A 27,441-nucleotide genomic window follows, 5' to 3' on the forward strand; every position below is an offset into this window, starting at 1 on the left:
TGGAAAGTCGAAAATTGTTCACCATATACCTTTAACAATTTTAAGCGTAATATCTTTGTTTTCAGAACTTTATTTTCGTTTTTATTTAAATAAAATATAACAAGCTGGTTGCGCCTGGCGTTTCACAAAAAATAAAATGGCTCTTCTAACAGTAGTGATGGCAAAATACTTTCATGTACATTTTGTACTTTTTGATATGCTTCCCTCATCACAGTTCGCGATGGTTGTGGTGACATTTTCGAGTCTGTGGTAGCGATGAGGATGAAATGGAACTTTGAAATGCTGGCAGGGATAATTTATTTAAATAAAATCGATAATGAAGTGCTGAAAACATAGTTATTTCGCTTAAAATTGTAAAAGGTATATTGGTGAACAATTTTTGACTTTCCAAATGGAATAAAATGATTGTTTTTCAGATATTTTACAGATACGCTGCCTCCATCGAGAATAAAAACACTGGCTGATAGACGCTGCAACATTTATTTAGCAATCATGGAATTGGTGCATCATGGGCTTCTAATACTTAAAATACAACTCTGTATTGAACGGTTGACAGTTTGTCAATTGACATTTCTCTGCTGTGCCAAAGTCATCTCTCAGTCATTCAATGATAGACATTTTTATGGGGGCTGTCGTAAAAAGAAAAATATTGCAGTAATTACGCATAATTACCTAATCTTCCCATATATTTGATTACAATAAAAAACTATAGTAAACATTTATAACTTGTTTAAATCAACAAATTCACGATGAGAGAACACCATCGAATCCTCTCATCTGTAGATGAAATCGCTACCAACACCACTAAACTAATTGTCAAAAATCTGGGCACACTAAATGGGATTTCATAAAAAAAGTATTAACTAGAAAAAAAAACTAAGAAAAATAAACGTACATATGTTTTTTTATTAACAATTCGAAAAGTCGGAATATTCTTAATGTTTGAGTGAAAAAATTGGTTGTTACCCATTTGTGTATATGAATGTCCATTTTTAGGAAATATGAACAAGTTGATAACCAAGTGAAAAAAGAGTAAGAATTGTATGTGTGTGGTGAAGAAGTAGAAGTGACAAGTAAAATATAGCTTTCGCGAATTACGGGTTGGTTGATTGAATTTTTATATTTTGTTTTATTGTTGCTACTTCTCTGTGGAACTTACGAAGAAGTACGTACGTGGCGTTAAATAGTTCAATGGTCGTGTATTGTTAGTTTTCCATTATTGCAAATTTGCTTTTCTCTTTTTTTATTCTACTAAACAAAGAAGAAATTCCTATATTGTAGCCACTGGTAGACGAGCTACTTTACGTAAAAAGAATTTGGAAGTGATTTGGAGGAGCAACAGTCACTATTATCGACCGAATATATACGGAATTCCATACGTAGATTTGCTTTGGAAAGTCGTCGTGGAGGGGAGAGTAGAACGAGAGAGGACGAGTGTAAAACAGAACTGAGGCGCTGGTGGTGTGATAATGACAGATGTTTCCGTAGTTTCTAAAGTACCCGGCAACGACAATGAACATGACAATGACCCGGAGATGAAAGGTTGGCTTCTTAAGTGGACCAATTACTTAAAGGGTTACCAAAAACGCTGGTTCGTATTATCTAAGGGTGTTCTCAGCTATTATCGTAGTCAGGGCGAAATGAGTCATACATGTAGAGGAACAATTTCATTGCACGGTGCTCTCATCCATACCGTTGACTCTTGCACCTTTGTCGTCTCCAATGGTGGTACGCAAACATTTCACATCAAAACTGCCAATGAAGTAGAGCGACAATCGTGGGTCACTGCTTTGGAATTGGCCAAAGTGAAGGCAATTCGGGCAATGGAAAGTGAAGAAGAAGAAGAAGAAAAAACCTTCCAAGTTGTTCCCAGTCAAGAGATCACTACGGTCGTCCGCGACTTAACAGATCGTCTGGAGAGTCTACGCACCTGTTACGATTTGATTAACAAGCACGGCATCGCTCTACAGGGCGCTCTCAATGAATTACGATCGATAAATCTTGCTGCGAGCGACGAAGAGACTGTAGTCAGTCGTATAAAAATTGTTAATGAACGCGCAACACTCTTTCGCATTACGTCCAAAGCAATGATAAATGCATGCAATGATTACTTACGCTCTGCCGAGTCGCAAGGTCACAAGTGGTCGAAGGCATTGCAACATGAACGAGAGAGTCGCCAGCGTTTAGAAGAAATGGTCGAACAATTGGCAAAACAACACACACAACTGGAACAAGCCGCCCATCTTGTACAGCATAATAAAGTGGTACCAAATCCACCATTGGCTGCACCCCAAATTATGGACTCCTCGATGACTCAATCCAATTTTGTTTCCGATGATGAGACGGAATTCTTCGATGCTGAAGGTTCATCTAGCTTGATGCAGAATGAATCCAATGAGGATAGTCCACAAAATGGCTCAGATGGAGGAGCATTTATTCTACAATTGCCTCACAGTCACAAACAAATGCAGGCTGAACGATTCAGTTGTAGCAGTAGTTCTTCAGAAGCCGACCTTTCATCTATTCGGAAATTACCGCAGCAGGTCTGCGTGTTGGATAATCAGAAAACTATGGACACACCCGATCGAGCAGCACCAGCTGGCGGCTCGGATCACAATACCCAAATTCCTTCAGGTAGTAATTCATCACCAAATAGTTTAAGTGGAGGTCATAGTGATGGATTTTCATCTGGGGGTAGTTCCCGTAATCAACATAATTCTGGTGATGGTTCTAGAGGTGGTGCTGGTGGTGGCAATGATGATGATGACCATAACAAGCCCGATGGCAAATTTACGGGCAATACTAATTCAACAAAACTTGTTCGTCAGAGACGAACTCGGGTTCCCGATAAACCTCACTACCCTCTCAACTTATGGTCGATTATGAAAAACTGTATTGGAAAGGAGTTGTCCAAGATACCCATGCCTGTAAACTTCAACGAACCACTGTCCATGCTTCAACGTCTTACCGAGGACTACGAGTACGCAAATATCTTAGATGTTGCTGCTCGTTGTACTGACGAATGCGAACAATTAGCCTACCTAGCTGCGTTTACAGTGTCCGCCTATGCCACTACAACAAATCGTACTGGAAAACCTTTCAATCCACTTCTTGGCGAAACCTACGAATGTGATCGTATGGATGATTTAGGCTGGCGATGTATAGCTGAACAAGTTTCACATCATCCACCAATGGCAGCTATACATTGTGAAGGCAGGGAGTGGACGTGTTGGCAGGAATTTACAATGACAAGTAAATTTCGTGGAAAGTATTTGCAGGTAAGATCAACTATTGAAACATACAAATTTAATCAATACAATTTCCTAAAGCCTTGGAACGCATCCATTTTATTTTGATTATTATTGTCTACACTGTGAATCACATTTCCTTCCTCATCGTATTTTGTTGTTGTCGAATTAGCAAATTTGTTATCAACAAGCAGTGTATACAGTCAGAATCCAAATAAAGTATGGTATTCGCTTTTAATTAATTTTTGTCGCTATTTTGTCGCTAGAGACCAAGTGATGGGTGGGTCACAAAAAGGTTCTCATACGTATGGATTCATAAAATAAATACAATACATATCGGAAAATTATCGTGATGTTATATCGACTAGGATAAAAAAACGATGGAATCATACTTTTTATTTGTTATTATGTACGCAAATTCTTTCAATCCAATATTATCCGAACTGAAGAACCACTAAATAGCACTTCTCTGATGTTACCTTACAATCGCAAGCATTATTATATAAACTTAAGGTTGTATTTTGCATTTGATTGAAAAAGCGGATAAACGGTCAATCATGCAATTCCTCAGGTGGAAATTCTTGATGGTTATAAATTTTGAGCGTTGAAACAACACTTGTTAAACAAATTTATTGACGGTTTTTAAAAAGCAAATTTTCTACAATATTATCGTTGAAAATGCGGTGTTTTTTTTAAGGAGAATGACGTAAAACCATTTTAATTTGAATGTATACCTTTTTATAGTCTAATTAAAAATTACAATTTTAAAAATAAAGTGACAAATTTCTAAGTACCCACTTATATACATATATAAGTGATCATTAATAAGACTATTTTACACTGAAAATTTACATTTGATGAGAGGGGACTTTTCTTATGTATTTTCATCTGCTGAATTCGAAAATGAAGGTTAACATTTTTTTATGGAGCAGTTTTATTCTCATACAAATGATATGAACTTTCAAAATTAGAGAAACCCAAATTGATTCGAATTCGAATGACTACTTTTCAGTCGACTGGGTTTTCGTTCGACATACAGAAATAGGGCATTAGTTTTTCGTCCTTTTTTCACTAGACATCTTATATCTCGAGCTAGAAATGTCCGATTATATCGTTGCTGGTACTTAAATGCAAGGCATTGAGATGACGAACAAACATGTATAATGGAATCTGTGATAAGTTAAGTACTTATATATATCGATAAAAATGGGGCGCATTTAAAAAAAAAAATCGTGTTTTACAATGACTCTTTGCCGCCAGAAAATTATAAACCATGTTCGTAATGATTATACTTTAACGTAAGAAATAAGACCAACTAGAAGGAAATCGACCGAAAAACGACAAAGTTATAAGCAATTAAGGGAATAAATGCGATGCCAAATCATGTAAAATGAGCCATAGATAAATATTTGATGTTTCACAGTTGAAATCTAAAAGTATTAAAAAAACTTTTATTTCGGTAACTCTCCGCAGTTGAAATCTAAAAAAAGTATTACAAAACTTTTATTTCGGTAACTCTCTGCCTAAGCTTGTATAAAAGAATTAAGTGAATTAAATCAACCAAACCTTAAATCGCAAAAACAAATGGAATTTAATTACTTTATTTAGCAGTTGTGTTATTGTACAGAAAATAAACAGTTAAAATAGCAGTCATTCGTCCGACAGCTAGAACGCACATGGTTAATCTAAATAATCTAATTTATAATTTAATTTAATTTAGTATTATCATCATATGTAACTAAGCCTTACAAAGACCTTATACAGTTACTTTATACAAAATTACAAAAAACTAATCATAGAATTCTCTTAACTCTAATCTTAATATAACTTTTCACAAATTGTGAACAATTTAAATAACATCAAATGCGTTATAGAATTACTTGAAGAAAATATGTATTACAAATTTCAACAGATTCAAACAGTATAAACTAATGAAAGTATATAATGAAAGTATTTTGTACAAAACTGAACATTTGTGTTTGACTTTATAAACAAATTCTCAATGATGCCACTAATATAGACCTATTTATGTCGTTAGTAGTATATATGTGCATACATACTTTATAACATAGAAAATATATTCTCAATCTAAACAAGCAAAAATATTCGCTTTGTGTTTGGTTCAGTTTAGTTGGCTGTTTTATTTGATAACAAATAAACAGTAGTAACTATGCTTATATGTAGCACTTGTGTTTGCAATCCATTGTCATTTGCTATACTATTCGTATGCGCAGATGTACGCAGGACGTGTATTCGGCAACCTATTGAAAATATTTTACAAATTGTGTGACATTAATACAATAATTCTATTGTGTCTGATATCAGTCAGACCCCTTAATGAGGTGTACTAATTACCTTGTTTTCTTTTTTCTCCTATAAAATATAATTTAACAAACTTCTTGCATTTCCCTCTTTGTTTAATGATTTATTGTTTCTTAATGCAAGGTTTTAAGTAGCACATAGATTAGCAAAAATATTGCCACGCGGATCGTTTCATAAGAAAAATAATCAGTTAAAAACTCTTGGACATATTATCGGATATTTCCGAATTTTAGATTGGTAAATCACGGATAAACAAATGGATTTTCATTTAGATTAATATTTGATGTATACAGACAGAGGGGTACAATAGTAAGCAAAAGCCGATTTATGACGTACATAACATATCGAATTTTTGATAACTTTGATCACTACCCAGTCAGAAAAAAACCATCGGAAAAGCGTTGTAAAAGCGTTGTGAACGGTTGATACACGGTGGGAAAAAGCGTTGTTACAACCCCAAAATGATAACATCATTCCACGGTGTATCGATTGTATTTAACAACGTTTTCAAAGCGTCATGAAAACAATATTTTATACGCTTTTCCGATGGTTTAACGAACGCTTTGACAACCCCAAAATGATAACATCGTTATACGGTGTATCGATGGTTTTTACAACCATTAAAAAGCACTGAAAAACAAAATTTCATACGTCTTTCCAATTGTTTCTAGAATGCTTTAGGAGGGTTAGAATTATAATTTTACAGTACCTTAAAACCGCTATTGAAACAAAACAAAATTAGTGTTTTACACTTTACAAAGGAACATCAGAAAACTTAACAATTACCCCCATTTTCATAAAGCTCCGTTAGTGTTCCGTTAACTAACCAACTTTTGAACCGTATTATGGACGAAATTATCATCTTGCATATATATTCCATAGCCAGTTAGGAACACAACTGACGAACATTTTTCACTTAAAGTTAACTGGAGAGAAGATATTTGCAATTTACTTTCTGTTATTTGGCAGTTAAAGCCTAACGGAGCTACATGAAAATGGCCGTTAATAGGAAAAATACATAACTAAGATTAAGATTGACATTTATAATTGGTAAAAAAAATATTTTAATATGGTCAAAAATCGCTAAAGTGAAAACTAAATCAGTAAAAACGGCATAAAAGTATACATATTTGTTGCAGATTTCTTTATATATTGGTGGGGAATAGCCCAAAGCAAATTTTCATAAAGTTTGTATTCCTTAAAATGAATTATTAAAGAAAAGTAATCGTGAAAATTTTGTGATTTTAGGGGCTAGTCATATGTCTTTATTATTTCCTATAGGTAATAGTTCAAAATTCACTCTTGGAAAAATTTTAAGGTACATTAAAAAGAGAATCCTCTACGACACTAAAATGAACTTAACAAAGGGAAAAAGTTATACACAAATGTGGGTATTTCACACAAAACACTTCAGAATTTCTTAAGATTTGTACATTTTACCCCAAATGCGCCAAAAGATTTGTACATTTTACCCCAAATGCACCAAAAGAACATTCTTGCAATACTGAACTCCAATTTTTTCCTTCAAACAATGAAATTTTCTTTAAAGGTGGGTATTAAGTTCGAGTTTAGGCGATAAAAACGTCATTTTTTCACGATTACTTTTCTTTAATAATCCATTTTAAGGAATACAAACTTTGTGAAAATTTGCTTTGGGCTTTTCCCCATCAAGTTATAATAAAATTTGCAACAAATATGTATGATTTTGTGAATTTTTCTTATTGATTTAGTTTTCACTTTAGCGATTTAAGCGGCTAAACTCGAAGTTAATACTCACCTTAACATGTGAAAAAAAGTAATTATGTCTAACAAAATTTCTTCAATTAGTCGATAAATAAGTACTTATATTTGGGTTTTGGCGTGAGGTCAGCGTTTAGTTTAGTTAAAACTTTCTACTCATTTGTAAAATTACCCAAATTGTTGTTCCTAGTGGTTTCACTGTTAATGTACATATTCACTTTATATGATAAAGGAACATTATCCTATTATAAATCAATTCCTATCAACAATAATACCTCCATTACTCATTAAAAACCATTGGACATTGATGGAACATGCATTTTCAACGATAATTTTATGGAAAATTTACTATTTAAAAACCGTCAATTAATTTGTTTAGCAAGCGTTGTTTCAACGTTGAGTTCCAACGCTGTTGCAACGCTCAATATTTATAACCATCGTAAATTTCTGACTGGGTAGGTATTTGAAAAAGCCTTAAGGATAGCAAGAATGAAAATTGAACTAAATTGTACTCCACATTTTGAGATTTTCACAAAGCGTCGTTAAAACGCGTAAAATTTAATGCCGCGGTGCACATTCTAACTGCAATTCATGCAATTACTCTAAAAAAAGAAATCATTGACGCCAAATCATGGCCATTTTAACGATACAGTAGTTCATTCTTACTATTTTTGATAGTCTTACGAAAATTTTCTTATGCTTTAGTTCATATTGGACTTATGTGTACGTCATTGAACTTTATATGTTTAGTTCATATATATGTTTAGTTAATAAAATGTTTGAGACATACTTAAAAAAGGACAAATTTCTTTGGGCTGTGGAAAATGTCGCAAAAAATAATAAAATTTAACTATAAACAAATAATTTTTGTATGCAATAAAAATAAGTTAAAATTTGCGGTAGTTTAACTACGGAATTTTTTTCAGTGTAATGTAATAATTTTAATAACCCGTGTAAAAATTTGGGGATCTAATTAGATATGATTAGATCTCAAAATTGACCACTCTAGATCTAATCATTTTATATGCTGAGACAGATATAATTATATATAATTCCACATATGACGAGATCTAACATCAGATCCAACTATATATAGGGATAGATATAATCATATATAAGACGTTAGATTTAGACCAATATTGAGACCTGATCAGATCTAACTCCATAGAAATTAGATATGATTAAATCTTACCAATTACCGGATATACTCATATCTAATTGTATCAAATTTTATTTATTTATTTTTATTTATTTATTTCATAAAGAGTCAAGTCGCTAGACCATATATGACCCAAAAACTACACAATTCTTTGAATAATTGACTTAATTTATAACATTAATTAAATTCAACATTACCTAGCTTATAGTCTAGAAATGTGAATATAGGATTAAATGATTATAAATTTGTGGAAATGAGCATAACATTAATAATAAATAAATAATAGGAAAAACTAATACTGAGAAATTACTTACAAAAATGTATAATACAGAAAAGAACTAAAGAATTATAGAATTATATCTACTTCATATTAGAGTTCATCATTACCTATTACTTAAAGTATGCATGAGAACCAGTTCATATTTTAGTTCATTTATTAATATAATTATTTATTAATATATTGTTTTTTTTTTTTTAATTATTATATATATATCTTTTTTATGTAGGAATTTGTTAAAACCCCAGGGAATCATTAATCATTACTTATATTATAGTGAGCAATCAATTTCTGACGAAAAGAACTTGTAGTACATTAAAAACTTCTTAAAGGAAGAGGCAAGACATTGTATAGTCGGGCAGCCCTAACGTGGAATGATCGCTCTAATATAGAAGTTAACTTTGGGATAAACATCTGAGGATTCCTAGTATATCTTGTAAATTTAAATAAATCAATCAAAAATGTAGGAGTTCTAGCTCTATATGCGGTATAGAAATGCAGATTAGATCTCTCAATTTTTACCCGTGTAAAAATTGGGGGATCTGATCAGATATTATTAGATCTACCGCCATATCTGATTAGATACGGTAGTATGTTTAGGCAGATCTGATCAGACCCGTAAAATGGTAATATCTTATCAGATCTAATTCTAAAGGAATTAGATCTAATGATATATAATTTCATCACCGTTGTCGAAACCGCATGTATTTCATTCATTTGGAAAAGGTGTAAATTATGAACTGATTTTCCAAGTGTCAAATATTGTAGAAACCTATTTTAAAGGCTTGAAGACTTTAATATTTTTCTCTAGGTGTCAAATACAGGAATTATACAGGAATGTCAAAGAAATATATGGCCAAATAAGGTGTTATACCCTTCACCACTACTGTGGTACAGTGTATAAGTTTGTGCATTTGTATGTAACGCCAAGAAGGAACAGTCAGAGACCCACCGTTTAGTATACCGATCGTCTTAGAATTGAATTCTGAGTCGATTTAGCTATGTCCGTCTGTCTGCTCATGTATTTTTGTGTGCAAAGTACAGGTCGGAGTTTAAGTCCGATGGCATAGGGTCGTTTTTCGGGACAAAGCCAATCGATATTGATTTTGGAAAAAATCGGTTCAGATTTAGATATAGCTGCTATATATTATTATAACCGATCTGGTCATAATCGCCGTGTTTATCAGCCGATCTTCTTCAAATTCCGTACATCAGAGTATTTTATGAGTCTCGAAAAACATGCAAAATATCAGCCAAATCGGTTCAGATTTAGATATAGCTCCCATATATATCTTTCGTCCGATTTAGACTCATATGACCACAGAGGCCACAGTTTACTACCGATTTGCGTGGAATTTTTCACAGTGAGTAGAATTGACATTCTACCAATCCTTGCTAAATTTGGTTGTAATCGGTTCAGATTTATATATAGTTCCCATATATATCTTTCGCCTGATTCAATTAAAAATTTAATTGATGTTGATTGCAAAACGCAATTAATTTATTAATTATAAAAGGTAACTATTTTTAATTACTTAGTTAGATTGGTTTAGAGTTTTTATTTGGATTAACAAATGATTGTTTGAAATACATTTTTAATTAAAAAAGTAAAAAAAAATCAGCACTTTTTTTAACTGAATTAGTCTTCCGAATTTGATTACAAAATTAATTGTATAAATTAATTTTTTAATTAAACATTTAAAAAATTTCAATCATTGACTTAATTAACTTAATGTTTCTATCATGATCAAAAAGTTAATTGTATCAATTAATTTATTAATTGAAAAAATGTTCAACTTCAATTAACTTTTTAATTGGAAATATTTTGGTGATATTTTTTTCTGTGTACCGAGAAGCAGGGATCAGGAGCGGAGCGGAGCAAGCCCTTTTTTTGCCGGAGCGGGAGCGGCATTTCTAAAATTCGGGGCGGAGCGGAGCGGTTCCCAAATGAAAAACCGCTCCGCTCCGAATAAAATATTACTTGAATGAAATGTGTAACTTTGAAATTACACTGTGTAGGTGTAGGTAATTTCAAATATAGCTAGTACTTAGCGCAGTGTGAGTAAACGTTTAAAATGTACGATATGTATTTTTGTACGTACGTACATTGGGGAAAACACAACGTGTTTCTTTGGTAATTGTTTTCAAAAACGGCAAATGTCAAAATATATCTCTAGTACGTGTTGTAAAAGTAACAACAGTACTTTCGATCAATTTCATCCCGTATTACTACACACAAAAAAATTTTTTTTGATTTCAATCACGAAAATCGCGGATTCAATCATTTTTTTAATTGAAATGTCTTCAATCACGAAAATGATAGTATCAATCACCCATTTTGATTGAAAACCAACACGATTTTCAATTAAAAATTTAATTGACTTTTGTCAGGGAATCAATTAATTGTGTGATTGAATCAATTAAAAACGTGATTGATTTTTTACATAAAATTCACACACAGTTTTAATTAAATCAATTAAAATTTTAATTAATTTCGCGACAAAAATCAATCAACTATTTGATTCATTCAATTAAATAATTAATTGAAATTGGCTATAAATTTCGATCAAAAAAATTATATATTGCGACCCCAAAATCGTATTTAGTTTTATTTGAAATAAAAGAAAATATGTGTTTCTTATAAAACATATTTAATATATTATTATTTTTTGAATTATGAAATAGACAAATAAATTTTGTTCTTGTCATTTGTGTTTTGTTCTAACATAACTTACAAATACAATTATTATCAATAACAAGTATAGGGTGAAAAAATAAACTATATAAATCATTCACTTCCTTATCATAATAACCATGTCAGCATGTTCCTTCTAATATGTAGATGCGCCTAGATTTCCAATAAATCAGCAGTCTGTAAGCTAAATAAGTTTTTCTGAAAAAAAAACAGAATAATTTGAATTTAATTTTGTTCAATTAAAAGTTAATTTTGTTAAACATTACCTGCATTGAATATCAAGTTCAATTCTTAGTTCCAGGTTGCAGATTTATAATCTTCTTTTGCAGTTGTAGTCTTTTAGCATAAAAAGGTGTATTCCTTAATATTCGGTAATTTAATTTTAGTAACAATTCCTTTCCAAAATCCACACATTGAAATCGTCTATTAAAATTTGAACCAATCAAAGACAAAAATAATGGGAAAGCAATGTAATATTTGGTATTATATTGATGATACTTTGCAAATTCTGGAAATAGAAAAAATTATAAATGGAAAATACACATTTTTATTATTTTCGGATATTTTTCATATTTTTAAATCTAAAAGAAAGAACTTTTTACCATTACATAATTCAGCTCATTAGTTTATATACCAAATATACTGCTCTCTACTTGGGTTCAAACTGAAAAAGGCAGGTAAAACAAAAATGCAATTTAATGCCAACGCCACTTCGCAACTTCAAGGTGAATCTTCCAACAAACCCATACCGCTCTTGGTTTTAAGAAAAATAGGAGTGAAAAAAAAATATAATTTTAAAAGATCAATACGGTACCCACTTTTTTATTGCAAGCATATTCTTATATATTTGATAAAATGATGGAGTTGATGGGATTGATTGGTCAATTTCACGAAATAAAATTGGTCACTAAAAGAAATGAATAAAAAATATATTATTTTAGTCCGTTTAATGTAAACAGTCTTCAATGGAAAACGGTATTCACATTTCACAATTTCTTACCTTTAATAAACGTAGATTGTTTTCCAAATTTACAATACCACAAAACACAAACACAGGTAATTTCAAATGCGTTCTCTCATATATTTTTTCAAACCTTTACCACGTGGCCGTTTGTTGTTGCACACTTTATTTATTTCAACCCTTTGCTATGATTTGTTGTTGCGTTCAAAATATTTATGCACACATTTTGAATGCAGCAGACAGAATGTTGCCAATCATGTTTTTCAATTTACGCGAAAAACAAAAACCCAACCGTTCGTTACGAGTTACTTCCACAGACTGATCTCTCCATCATACATTGTTGAATAAATACCTATTCTCTTGTTCTCTTTTCGCTCTTTCCATTTCTCAAAATTATTCAGTTTCAATCACAATGGTGATTGGATCAATCACATGTGTAATTGGAAACGGAAAAAATTTCAATCACGTTTGTAATTGAAAATTATTTCCGAATTGATTAACAAATTGATTGAATCAATTAATATTTTAATTGGAAACGTAACAAATATCAATCATTTTTTTAATTGGGTTTTATTCGGATTTGATTAAATAATTAATTGAATCAATTAACATATTAATTGAATCCGTTTCCAAATTCAATTAAGTGTTTAATTGAAAAAATGTTGGTGATAATTTTTTGTGTATACAAAGATGTGTACAAAGATGAACGTCAAATAAATGCAATTAAACGGTCTTATTTATATTTAATTTTTTAGTTTTCTACACTGAAAAAAATATTGTCGTGAAGTCAAAGATTTCATGTCCTTAGAATAAGAATGCAAATTTTGCTTAACATGGAAGACGCATTTCTCTAAAATAAAGTTTTTTTCCTTGTCCAAAAGTCAATAAACTTTTGAATGAAGTTGTAATGTCCTTATAATTAAGTGATTTTACTTAAAAATGTGTATCATAAGATGAAAGATAAAATTTTTGAGGTAAGGTCAACGTGACTTTAATAATTAAGAAAAATTCTTTAAAAATAATAAAATTGTCTTTAAATTTGTTTCCTTTTTGCATCTTGCCTACAAAGCAAAAAATCGTTAAAAAATAAGACTTGTTTTTCAACACTTTATTTTAAAGACGCTTTTTACTTGAAACATAGCATAATTTCTACTGGAAGTCGAGTCTTAATATGGAAAATAACATTGTCGTTAACTTGTTTTTAAAGGATTTTGATAACAACTGGCGAAAAAATTTAAAAAAATGAAAAATTAACATTTGCTTCCTAGAAGCAAGTACATAACCCCCAAATTTAAAAGAGAATTGCTTTTTTAAAATATCCTTACTTGTATTCTCCGCTTCTTTGGCTCGGAATTAATACCCAAACTGTTAAAGTAAAGACAAAATCTTTGGAACCGGGCATGCTTTTTTCAGTGTAAGGACATTCATATTTGCTTTACTATTGTACTATATCCTAGCATTCTCTTATTTCTGATATTAGTTCTCGAAAATTTAATTAAAATTATGGATAGTTTAAATTTTGGTTGAGAAATGTGAGCATATACATTTATTTTAATTTTTTCTCACATTGAAAACTAATGACTTGATTTGTATTATTGCATGTTATCTACTTTTTTTGAGAACGAACATTTCTTAAAAACGCTGTTCGAAAATGTATTTTTACAATAAAGGAGAAAAGAGCGAAAACAGTAGATCTGAGTACGAATATTCGTAGGTATACCACGGACTGATTTCGATGGAGGTTGTTGCAAACATAAACATACACACACACATTACAAATATAACAAAACCTCTTCTCTACGTTTGTTGCAAAACAAAACAAGTAAGTAAAGTCTAAAGTCGGGCGGGGCCGACTATATTATACCCTGCACCACATTGTAGATCTAAATTTTCGATACCATATCACATCCGTCAAATGTCTTGGGGGCTATATATAAAGGTTTGTCCCAAATACATACATTTAAATATCACTCGATTTGGACAAAATTTGATAGACTTTTCCAAAATCTATAGACTCAAAATTTAAGTTGGCTAATGCATTAGGGTGGAACACAATTTTAGTAAAAAATAAATATGGGAAACATTTAAATCTGAAGCAATTTTAAGGGAACTTCGCAAAAGTTTATTTATGATTTATCGCTCGATATATATGTATTAGAAGTTTAAGAAAATTAGAGTCATTTTTACAGCTTTTCGACTAAGCAGTGGCGATTTAATAAGGAAAATGTTGGTATTTTGACCATTTTTGTCGAAATGAGAAAAACATATATATGGGAGCTATATCTAAATCTGAACCGATTTCAATCAAATTTGGCACACATGACTATATTACTAATTGTACTCCTTGTGCAAAATTTCAAGCTAATCGGGATAAAACTCTGGCTTCTGGGTCCATATAAGTGCATATCGGGCGAAAGATATATATGGAAGCTATATCTAAATCTGAATCGATTTCAACCAAATTTGGCACGCAAAGCTACAATGCTAACTCTACTCCCTGTGCAAAATTTCAACCAAATTGGGCCAAAACTCTGGCTTTTAGGACCATATTAGTCCATATCGGGCGAAAGATATATATGGGAGCTATATCTAAATCTGAACCGATTTCAATCAAATTTTGCACACTTGACTATACTACTAATTGTACTCCTAGTGCAAAATTTCAACCAAATTCGGCCACAAATCTGGCTTCTGGGGCCATATAAGTCCATATCGGACGAAAGATATATATGGGAGCTATATCTAAATCTGAACCGATTTCAATCAAATTTTGCACACTTGACTATACGACTAAGTGTTATGTTCGTACAAAATTTGAAGCAAATCGGTATAAAACAGTGGCTGCTGGGTCCATATTAGTGCATATCGGGCGAAAGATATATATGGGAGCTATATCTAAATCTGAACCGATTTCTTCCAAAATCAATAGGGTTCTATTCTGACCCAAATTAGGAACATGTGCCAAATTTGAAGGCGATTGGACTTAAATTGCGACCTAGACTTTGATCACAAAAATGTGTTCACAGACAGACGGACGGACGGACAGACGGACATGGTTATATCGACTCAGGGACCCACCCTGAGCATTATTGCCAAAGACACCATGTGTCTATCTCGTTTCCTTCTGGGTGTTACAAACATATGCACTAACTTATAATACCCTGTTCCACAGTGTGGCGCAGGGTATAAATATGGGAAACATTTAAATCTGGAGCAATTTTAAGAAAACTTCGCAAAAGTTTATTTATGATTTATCGCTCGATATATATGCATTAGAAGTTTAGGAAAATTAGAATCATTTTTACAACTTTTCGACTAAGCAGTGGCGATTTTACAAGGAAAATGTTGGTATTTTGACCATTTTTGTCGAAATCAGAAAAACATATATATGGGAGCTATATCTAAATCTGAACCGATTTCAACCAAATTTGGCACGCATAGCTACAATGCTAATTCTACTCCCTGTGTAAAATTTCAACTAAATCGGAGTTAAAAATTGGCCTCTACGGTCATATGAGTGTAAATCGGGCGAAAGCTATATATGGGAGATATATCTAAATCTGAACCGATTTCAACCAAATTTGGCACGCATAGCTACAATGCTAATTCTACTCCCTGTACAAAATTTCAACTAAATCGGAGCAAAAAATTGGCCTCTATGGTCATATGAGTGTAAATCGGGCGAAAGTTATATATGGGAGCTATATCTAAATCTGAACCGATTTCAACCAAATTTGGCACGCATAGCTACAATGCTAATTATACTCCCTGTGCAAAATTTCAACTAAATCGGAGTTAAAAATTGGCCTCTGTGGTCATTTGAGTGTAAATCGGGCGAAAGCTATATATGGGAGCTATATCTAAATCTGAACGATTTCAACCAAATTTGACACGCATAGCTACAATTCTAGTTCTACTCCCTGTGCAAAATTTCAACTAAATCGGAGCAAAAAATTGGCCTCTGTGGGCAAATGAGTGTAAATCGGGCGAAAGCTATATATGGGAGCTATATCTAAATCTGAACCGATTTGGCTGATATTTTGCAAGTTTTTCGAGACTCAAAATATTCGGATGTACGGAATTTGAGGAAGATCGGTTGATATACACGCCAATTATGACCAGATCGGTGAAAAATATATATGGCAGCAATATCTAAATCTGAACCGATTTTTTCCAAAATCAATAGGGATCGTCTTTGAGCCGAAACAGGACCCTATACCAAATTTTAGGACAATCGGATTAAACCTGCGAGCTGTACTTTGCACACAAAAATACATCAACAGACAGACAGACGGACATCGCTAAATCGACTCAGAATTTAATTCTAAGACGATCGGTATACTAAACGATGGGTCTCAGACTTTTCCTTCTTGGCGTTACATACAAATGCACAAACTTATACCCTGTACCACAGTAGTGGTGAAGGGTATAAAAAAAAACTTTCCCACCTCAGTAATGCTGGTGACATTTCTGAGGGTTTCAAAGCTTCTCTAAGTGGTTTCACTGCAATGTGGAACGCCGTTCGGACTCGGCTATAAAAAGGAGGTCCCTTGTCATTGAGCTTAACATGGAATCGGGCAGAACTCAGTGATAAGAGAGAAGTTCACCGATGTGGTATCACAATGGACTGAATAGTCTAAGTGAGCCTGAAATATCGGGCTACCACCTAATCTAACCTAACCCTATTGGCAAAATCTTCTCCAGCTGCCTTATCGATATCCAAATCTTGATCGTTATCATCACAAACATTCATGATCATAATGCTATGGATATCTTGACTTGCCGCATCCTTGATTTTATTAATTTCTATACGATCTGAAGTAATAGTTATTTTGGCATATTTGCAAATGTCACATCCAAGAATTATTTCCACGTCGGTGCACGTATCTGGCATTACGTGAAACTCCAAATCGTAATATTCATCGTCTATCTCGACTCTGTATGAGAAGTTACCAAGATGTTTTACTTCATTCTCCTTGGAGTTATTACCAAACCCTATTAAGTGAAACTTCGACTCCTTCAGTTCGGACATTTCCAATGACTCGTAAATCTTCTTAGATACAACGTTGAATTTACTGCCAGTATCAAATAAAGCATACCACGACTTATCTCCAAATTTAGTTTCCTTTTTCATTGCGTCTTCTGAGACTAATTGGCGAACGTTCGCTTTTTCCTGCTTCAAAGGACAATCCTTTGAAATGTGCCCAAAATTGTTACAGTTAAAGCACTTTAAACCTTTCGATTTGTCCTTGCATGTTTTCGACGTGTGGCCCTTTGCATCACAATTATAACATGAAACGTCTTTATTTGTATTCTTGGGTGTCGTTTTGTTAACGTTTGACGTGTTTTGTTTTGCTTCACCAATATTTTTTGGTCTCACCCACATGTCTTCATAACAACGTAGTTTCATCTTAAATTCGTTTAGATTAGTCGCACCGTAGAGAATCATTTTATTTGACGTTGAATCTCTGATGCCATCAATCACGTATTGGATCAATGCGATGTCTTCGACCATTCCACGTGAAGCTATTTCCTTCATATGCAAAAAGTACTCATGCACGCTTTCTTTACCAATCCTGCGTTCAGCCAACAATTTGTGAATCTGTGCACTATTCATCTTCGGCCCGAATTCACTTATCAGAGACTCTTGCAGTTTATTCCAAGTTGTGATTCCCCTTTCGCTAGAGATAAAAAGTTTAGCAAGTCCTCTCAGCGACTTCCTACCAAAAACATATTTCTGGAAGTCGTCCCAGCCCATGACCTCAGCTGTTTCCTCAAATTCTTCAATCCAAGATTTAACGGCTAAAACTCCACTACCATCAAATGGTCTGATTGACTCCTCTATGTCCCGAAAATTCATAGAAAATCTTGTGCCAACATTCGATGCATAGTACTGTGCCATCGAACTTTCATTGTTTCGAGTTTTGTTTACATTCTGATTTTTTTCTATTTGCATGCGTTTGCTTATTCCTTTGTTCATCAATGGTTTGTCTTCTTCGTTATTCTGAAACTTTGCTGCATATCTACCAGCGCCCAAACAAACATCATCATCTCCTTCAAAAACTTCATCATTAGCTCCTCGGAAAAGCGCCGTCACTATTGAGAAGTTGTACCACGCCATGTTACTACAAAAATCGCATGAGTGCAATTATTAGGTGCCCTTCTGGATACATTTAGACGGAGGCCAATAAGAGCCCCTTCAAATAATCAGAGAAAGTGCATTTTAAGAGTGCAATTTAGAGTGGTGTTAATTGGAAGGAAAAATGCTTCTACTATTTTTCTTTTTTTGGACATTTTGGATTGTTTGAAGCTCATTCTTTGCAATATAAGAAAGCTTTACCAATATTGTCTAATAATTGAAATTAGTAGATCGTCCAATAAAGGGAACTGATGAGGATGTGGAAATCCGAAACAGCTGTCTTCCCAACCATTTTGGACAACATTTTTGCTCTTCCATAACATCATAAAAAATGTGTAATGATAGGCTCATATATATTAGAGGTCTGCACAATTTCATTTGTAAATGAAGAGTACACGTGTACTTGCTACATGAGTACATCTATTTGAGAGAGTCGCAAAACAATTGGTACACATTTTGATGAACACCAAAAGCCACGAGTAACTTCTTGTTGCTACTCTGATGTCTTCACTACCAACAAACACATATTCATCTTTCTCTCTTATTGAAGTGTACTCAGAGTGATCACGTCGAGTATGTTGCGAGAACAAAACTTCATAGAGTACTCCATGTACCACGTGCAGTTGCAGAAATACAAAAAACAGTTACTCTCCATAATATATGTTTTCGGTTTGTTATAAAGAACGGCAAACGTTAAGGTAAGTGTGTGACATACATAAATATATGATATATGTGACATACATACATATCTATGATTAAGAACAATGGATAGTTTTGCTTCGTACATAACTGAGAAATACTTATGGTACAACGTGAAGTGAAGAGAATCCATGTTGTACTTTTTCTCAAGTACTTGCATTTTTATTGTTCCTTTTTTTCGGAACACATATTGTTTCGGATTATTACTTGGTGGTATTTGACAAGCAAGTGTTCTCTTCACTTCACTACTTGCGCTCTGAGAGAAAGACATTGTATGTACTATATTCGACAGCGAATTGCATACATGTAGTGAAAAGTTATTCGATGCAGACCTCTAATATATATGAGCCATAATATCATTACATGTACTAGAGTACAATAATGTACTTCGTACAACAACAGTCTCGAATGCGCGCATCATAGCTGATCAATGCATAGTTGTAAAAGAATCATTGTGGTCAAGTAAAACACGATTGTTTAGATGTTTATTAATTTTATTAAACATTTAAAAATTCTCATAAATATAACATTTATACGACTATCACATCACATTTAATATATTTTTATGCATTAATAAAAGATTGATGTTGAGTTACAAGTTGCAAGTTACATGTTGTGCGTCTATCAGCCAGTGCTTTTATTCCCAATGGACAGCGTGTAGGGAAAAATATTTGAAAAACTACCACTTTATTCCATTTGGAAAGTCAAAAATTGTTCACCAATATACCTTTCACAATTTTAAGCGAAATAACTATGTTTTCAGCACTTCATTATCGTGTTTTGTTTGTTTGCTTGGTGTTTCACAAAATATAAAATGGCTCTTGTAACAATAGTGATGGCAAAATACTTCCATGCGAATAGTGATTGAAAATGCTATCACAGTTGGCGATTGTTGCAGTGTCACTTACGAGTCTGTGGTAGCGATGAGGATGAAATGGAACTTTGAAATGCTGGCAGGATATGTACGTTATATCTACGTTTAGGAAAAAAGAATAAGAATTCATTAAAAAAATAATATGGTTAGGTATAGTGGCAGCACGATATTTCAGGCTCACTTGGACTATTCAGTCCAGTGTGATACCACAGTGAATCACTGAGTGCTGCACGATTATATGTTTAGCTCAATGACAAGCCGACTACGAACGACGTTGTTGTTGTTGTAACAGTTTTTTAATGTAGTTTTATTCATTTTGTTCTATGCTTGTGTAGTTCAGCTGGTAGCCAGATCAAGGAACTCTGCGACAAGGATGGGATGTGTCCAGAGTGATCTGGTAGTGAGACGGGTAGGCTTAGCTGGGCAAGCAAAAAGGTGACGAGTGTCATGTGGCCCTTGATTACGTATGGGACACAAGCCATCTACGCTGCTATCAATCATTGATAAGTATGAATTGAGGCGGCTGCACTTGCCTGATCTTAGTTGGACCAAAACTACCCTTGTCTCTCTCCTCCGGTGCTATGGGCGGCGGTCGGACTCCGAGAACAGGACTAACCTTGTAGCTTCTCACCACTTCAGCTACAGTATCCTCATGAATCCTGTTCAGACCTGTCTGGTATGCTGCCTGATCTAGAGGCTCTCTTTTGTAACGCTGGGTCTCGGGCTCTAGAAGGTGAATATCAACCCTTACATTCCTGGGTGGAGGTTGTCTATCCACAAGATGGTGATTCGGATGACAACTTCGATGGCAACCTTTGCTTTGACATGTAGTTGTGTCGACGCACTGGGATGATCTTGGTCTCCGCATAAAGGTGATCCAGGGGTGTACTGCGGAGACATCCGGTTGCGGTTCTAAGGGCAGTGTTCTGACAGGTCTGTATGTTATTCCATTGCGTATCGTTCGTTTGAGGTGTCCACACTGGCGCTGCATAGTTTACCAATGACCGGCCAATTGCCTTATATGTAGTTAACAAGGTTTCTTTGTCCGCACCCCAAGTGCTGCCGGCATGCGACTTGAGGACCTTGTTTCTACCACGGAGCTTATCACAAATTGCAGTGGCATGGGCGGACGACTTATAAAGGCTGTCGAATGTGACCCCGAGAATCTTGGGGTAATTTGTTGTCGGAATTGTTTCGCCATGGACTCTGACATTCAACTGCCTGTATACTTCCGCCGCCCATGTAGTGAATAGTGTGGCTGAGGATTTGGTGGGAGATATCCTCAAATTTCGTGCCGTGAAATCAGCGAGGTAGACATTAAATCGATTGCAAATGTCATCAACAATGGGCCCGAATGCCATGATTGTGCATTCGTCTGCATAAGACACAATCTCGACGCCGTCAGGAGGGGGTGGAATCGAGGACAGGTAGAGCTTAAACAGTGCCGAAGATATCACCCCGCCCTGGGGAACTCTCTGTTTAACTCTACGGGGTTTGACTTCTTGTCTCTGAATTCCACGTACGACTGGCGTCCACACATATAATTCAGAACCCAACGCTTCGTTCCTGCCGGTAGGGACGTGTTCTCGATGTCCTCGAATAATGTGGCATGGTTGACCGTATCGAACGCTTTCGATAGGTCAAGCGCCACGAGGACCGTCCTATGACACGGCTTGGGCTGATTAAGTCCCCTATTGATATGTGTCGAAATGGCATGTAAGGCTGTAGTGGAATCACTCTTCCCATCTTCCAGACACGGGTATAATGAGTGATTCCAAGGACAAATTGAGGAATCTGGTCAGGTACTCAACTCCCAGTATTCCCAGATGCTTCCGCATTAGCATTGAAATTCCGTCGGGGCCCAACGCCTTAGATGGTTTCGCGCTGTTGATGACATTGGTAACTTCGGCTGCGGGTAATTGTGGTGTGTCGTCGGCTCGGAGACCACGTATGCGACGAGTGGCTCTCCTTTTCGCTCTATCACTCTCGGGATGCTCGACAACTGTCGGTTGAAGTATTTGGCGCATCTCTTCGGATCAGTCACAGTCACGTCGCCAAAGGTGACTGAAATCCCATCATCCCTTGTAGCGGGGTTCGAGAGGGCTCTCACTGTTGACCACAATTTACCAGTTCCTGTGCCTAAGTTACATTGCTTCAGGTGTTCTAACCAAGTGTTCCTCTTGTGCTCGCCGACTATCTTACTAATCTCTAGATTTAGTTATATGATTCTAGGATCAGCAGGGTTAGCACGACGGCGTTCATCACGCTCGTCTGCGAGTCCAGCCGCTTCGACTGGGAAGTTGGGCCTGACTTGGGCAATTCGACCTGATTGATATACGTCCGGCGTTCAGAGGTTATGAAATCGGAGGGTCGGTTAATGGTGAGAATTATTCGGAGGTGGTCCGATCCCAATGAAATGACGGGTTTCCAGGAAACGTCATTTACGTGTGTCCTCTTCGTTCACCGTGCAAAATGTGAAGTCATCTATCTGCTCTGCCAAAGCTATGCCTCTCTAGTCATTACCTAGGAGTGAATTCCAAAGTTCATGGTGGGCATTAAAGTCTCCTAGAACCAATCGGTTATGCCCGCACAATAGCCACTCAATGTTTGGCAGCCTCAGACTTGACTGCTACCCCCATAGATTCCATATACGGGTCACTAGTGTCTGGCACAAGCGGGACAGGTCTATACTGCACGGAACGGTGTATTATGAAAGCCAGGCCACCACCTCCACTTCTTGTGCGATCCTTTCGAAGTACTTTGTATCCATCACAATGGCGTAGGCTGCAGGTGGAATTCAGCTTAGTCTCCTGGATCGCCGCGGCCCTTATCTTTTTCTGATTCATAACGACGTTCCAAATTGCGATGAAACCACTTCTAGAAGTTTTGAAACACTCAGAAATGTCACCAGCATTGCTGAGAGAAGATAATTAACCGCTGAAAAAGTTTTTGTTCCGTTGAAACTGAGGTTGAACCCACCACGACCCTATGTATCCAAGGCGGGCATGCATACCATTGCACCACGGTGGATCCCATGATTACACCTCATCCATCTACAAGAAAGTTATATTAAACTTCAAACATACTTATCCAATATAAATACTTTGTTTTTATTGATATCTTCTTCGAGTTATTCATTACTATTTGACTACAGCTTAAAACCATATGTCGACTAAGTAGCTTAACCTAAACAGGAAAAAAATTGTTTGTCAAATTGATAAGAGCAAAACCTTTTAGACTACAAGACAGTAAAACGGACATTAATTTTGGAACTACCCCATTCTTTATCAACATCCTCTTCTTTTAGCGAAACTATCAACAATTTGGTGAATTCACTACACTCACTGTGAATTACACTCGAACCTTTCGTTTTTGATAGTAGACTTTTCCCTTTATCAACTCTTACAAATATTTCACTTTTCCTTTGCCTATTTTGCATAAGAAATGATTTGGTACAATCAAAGTTCTTGAAATTTGTAGGCACTCAATGTATTTTGTTAAAAAGAATAAATAAAATACTCAATAAAGAAAAACTCGAGACACCTTACTACACATTTTTTGTAATACACATGTATCATTATTGTCACGCAATGACTTCAGTGTTCTTTGCATATGAAATTAGATTCTACGAACTAACACTTTATTCATTCGACACATTAAAATTTTAGGGTCCAGGTCAAAATAATAATCAAATTGTGGCGAGCTTTGATTACAATTAATAAAAAATGTTTCTGTATGAATGTTTCTGTATACTGGACATGGCCAATGAGGTGAAATGCCTATATAATTATTTTGCATAATTTCATATTGGTATTGAAATATTAAACAATTATGAGAGGGCCTGTGAAAAATAACATTTGCGTATTTAGGCCCATGATGTATGTTATGGGTATTCCTATCTCAAACGCCTGATATGTAGGTATATGTGAAACCAGCATAATTAAAGCAAAAAAATTATGAATTGTATGATATATAGATACAGTTAGACTCCGATAACCAACATAAAAAATTCAAAAGTGTCAACAGCATTACTGGTACATATTTTCTTACTGACAAGTTGTGTCAATAGCCATTAGACATATTGGCCAAACAACTGCAGCAAAAGTCATAGGACTGAGCTAGATATCGGTGGTTGAAAAAAAACGACCTAATTGAGGTTTCCTAAATAATTCCAACCACTGTGTATTATACTCTGGCGAAACCTCTATTCAACAATAATTTTCAACCACTATTTCCCACACAGATTTCTGGAAGTAAAATCTATTTTGAATTCTGTAGACATGGTTCCGAACTGAATGGACAAGTTTTGGTGGCTATTCAAAGGTAATCAATATCGCGCAAATCACTTTAGTGTTTTTCACTTTAGGAAGTTATTCTGTCAGTAATGAAAAGCAATATCACAATAACTAGCAATAACTAAGATCATGTTACAGACCATGTTCTTTTAAAGAAATCTTTCATAACCAACCGGAAATTGGCAGCCATATATCCTAGCTGCTGGCTAGAAAATAGGTAACTCAACAATAAATTTTGGATTCCGATACCGATTCCTAGATGCCACAATTTTGCTTTTTGTCGTAGCTATTGAAGTAGAAATTGGCTTTATTAGTCAGGATAATTTTTCGATGGAGTTCCGGAACTGTAACTGCAAGATTTTCACCAATTTTGTAGTGAATTGTAGTTGAAGCTTGTGTCGTTCGATTTTTCGTAATGGTTTAGTATTTACTTATCAAACGTCAAAGAATAAAAGCTTCAAAAGTGGCAGCTACCGAAATACCTGATGATTCAAACTAAAACCTATTGTTGGGCCACTCACACCTAAGAATTGGTTCATTCGTGACAATTTTTTGGCGAATTTTATCAGACAACGACCCGTTATCTCATATATCAGTATTCAGTACAATGATAACACATTTGACAACATTAATAAATCTTGTAAGCTCATTAGCACTTTTTTGGACATACTTTCTTAAAGTCTTGACTTTAACAGTTTTTCCTGCAGTACGAGTTTTAAATGAAGAATTTGTTGGTTATCTACACCCATGCAAAAAAACATTCAACAACAGCAGTCGGTTTCTGCTGTTATATTTCTTATGGCCGATTTCCCATCATCTGATTAGTACTTCTTCAGAGGATAATTTTTTTGTTTTGGAAAACATAATTTTCACTTTATAAGTAACATAAGTCATTACAAGATATATTAAATTCACTTTTATATTCCTAACATTGAGCAGAGACTTTTTGGAACTTTGGAAATGTCGACTTTTCGAGTATTGTAAATGTCGACTTCTCGACTTTTTTCAAAATTTACTCTAGTCAATTTTTCTATCAGCTATGAGAAATACATGCAAATTGCCAAATTTGCTGCTGTTATTTTAGTAAAAATATATATTTTTTAATAGTAGTATTAACATTAACCTTCATTATTTTTTTATTTGTTTTAGATCATCCCTTTGGGTAGTGCTTATTGCCATTTCCCTAAAACAGATCATAAATATACATGGCGTAAGGTGACAACCACGGTAAACAATATTATAGTGGGAAAACTATGGGTGGATCAACATGGTGAAATGGAAATTACTGGATTGAATGCTGCTTCAGGTCTGAAATGTATGCTTAAGTATATCCCTTATTCATATTTCTCACGAGACACTCAGAGACGTGTAAAGGGTGTTGTTATGAATCGTAATAATGAAGTCAAATGGGTTGTACGAGGTGCCTGGGACAGTAAAATTGAAATTGCCCCCGCCCTATCGACATCAGGGCCACCCGATAGTCCAGTGTATCAGACTGGGGCTTATAAGACGGCATGGCAACGAAACATGCCACATCCGGATAGTGAAAAATATTACAATTTCACTACCCTGGCCGCCCAACTTAATGAAATGGAGGAGGGTGTAGCTCCTACAGATTCGCGCTTGAGACCTGATCAACGACTAATGGAAGATGGTGCCTGGGATGAAAGTAATCGTGAGAAATTGCGACTTGAAGAGAAACAACGAGCCAAGAGAAAGCAACGTGAAGCTGAAGCAGAACTCGCTGCCAGCAAAGGCGAACCCTTCCCGCCATACCAACCCATGTGGTTCACACAAGAACGCGAAGAGGGTACCGATAATATTGTCCATATCCATACCGGCAATTATTGGGAACACAAAAAAAGACAAGATTGGTCAAAATGTCAAGATATTTTCTAAACAGCTACAAAAAATTAACGTAATTCACAATAAAACATGCAACAACAAGAAATCAAATAACCATTAATAGAAAAACGATAATAAAAACAAAAACAATTTTAAACATACATTGCAAGAGTTATAGAAAACCTTGAATAATCAATATATAAATATGTAGTTAAATTAGGCCTTACAATTAAATGTCAAAACAAAATAAAAAACACGCTAAGACATCATCTCTTCAAAATACTATGAAACGATATAATAATGTATGCTTCAATATGAATGAAACCACAAAACAAAACTAGTTGTTATGTATTATTTTATTCTCATTTGCAATAAAAAACCGTACTTTATAAAAAAATTTGATGTATGGAAGCACTTAAACTCTATGACACACCATACTTTAAAAAAAGATTTCCGTTCTTTCCTAACCTGCTATTTTGTATCGCTACCCGCCACTAGCAGAATGCAGTAATTATAATGTAATAAACAATTATTGAAAGTAATTAAAAATACAAACGTATGAAAAAATAAATGAGAGTTTTTAAGTATAATCCAGCCATATAATAGGTATGTGTAAAACACCAATATTAATTAGTAAATCAATCATACTGCATGACACAACATGACAATTTGTGAATAAATAGAATGAATGTTGTACTCTTTCTTAAGAAATGACAAAACCACACGCATGGGCGCTCAAAAAAAGTAGCTTGAATTACAATCCAAATCGTACATACATAAAAGCCAGCCCCATTTTTGTGTTTTGTTTTTTTGTTGCACTAAGCCCGTATTGAGGTACATCAGGTTTCAATTGAAATTATTTATGCATTTGACATTGATAATATTGTCTGATTGATTTAATTGTTATGAAATGATACACTACTATCCCTTTAAAGTTTATAAATGTGTGAATCCCAATGTTTAGTATGTCGTATAGTACAATTGTAACAGAAATATCAAAAGATTTCTTATTAAAATCCAATGGTATTATGTTGCAGTAATGTAAAAGGTAAATATTTTTTGTAATCAATTTAATTAGAGTATGATTTATGTATTGATCTGTTGTAACAAAGAGAATATTTGTAAAATGTTTTCGTGGTCGTTTGTTTTTTTTTTTTAAATAAATATTTATCAACATACTAAGAATG

At 34.4% G+C, this 27,441-nt stretch overlaps 1 protein-coding gene and 1 long non-coding RNA gene across 7 annotated transcripts; one reads left to right on the plus strand and one right to left on the minus strand.

Annotated features, from left to right (window-relative positions):
- The first annotated feature begins 578 nt into the window (after positions 1-578).
- Osbp (oxysterol binding protein) lies at positions 579-26,825 on the plus strand. 6 transcript variants are annotated; one of them, XM_075291433.1, is made up of 3 exons: positions 579-654; positions 1,282-3,278; positions 25,559-26,825. In XM_075291433.1, exons 2-3 carry the CDS (start codon positions 1,470-1,472, stop codon positions 26,306-26,308), a joined length of 2,559 nt encoding a protein of 852 aa, XP_075147548.1. In that variant the 5' UTR covers positions 579-654; positions 1,282-1,469; the 3' UTR covers positions 26,309-26,825. The 6 variants fall into 6 exon arrangements, with proteins under 6 accessions (XP_075147548.1, XP_075147542.1, XP_075147545.1 ...); XM_075291427.1 differs by having other exon boundaries at positions 592-1,204; XM_075291430.1 differs by having other exon boundaries at positions 592-1,165.
- LOC142221667 (uncharacterized) lies at positions 11,381-12,705 on the minus strand. The gene is made up of 4 exons (XR_012718178.1): positions 12,442-12,705; positions 12,044-12,348; positions 11,708-11,949; positions 11,381-11,639 (listed from the first exon to the last, which is right to left on the minus strand). It is a non-coding gene; the product is annotated as an uncharacterized LOC142221667 (long non-coding RNA).
- Positions 26,826-27,441: the final 616 nt, after the last annotated feature.

This window comes from Haematobia irritans, chromosome 1 (genome assembly GCF_050003625.1).
Source record: "Haematobia irritans isolate KBUSLIRL chromosome 1, ASM5000362v1, whole genome shotgun sequence".
NCBI lineage: Eukaryota > Metazoa > Arthropoda > Insecta > Diptera > Muscidae > Haematobia > Haematobia irritans.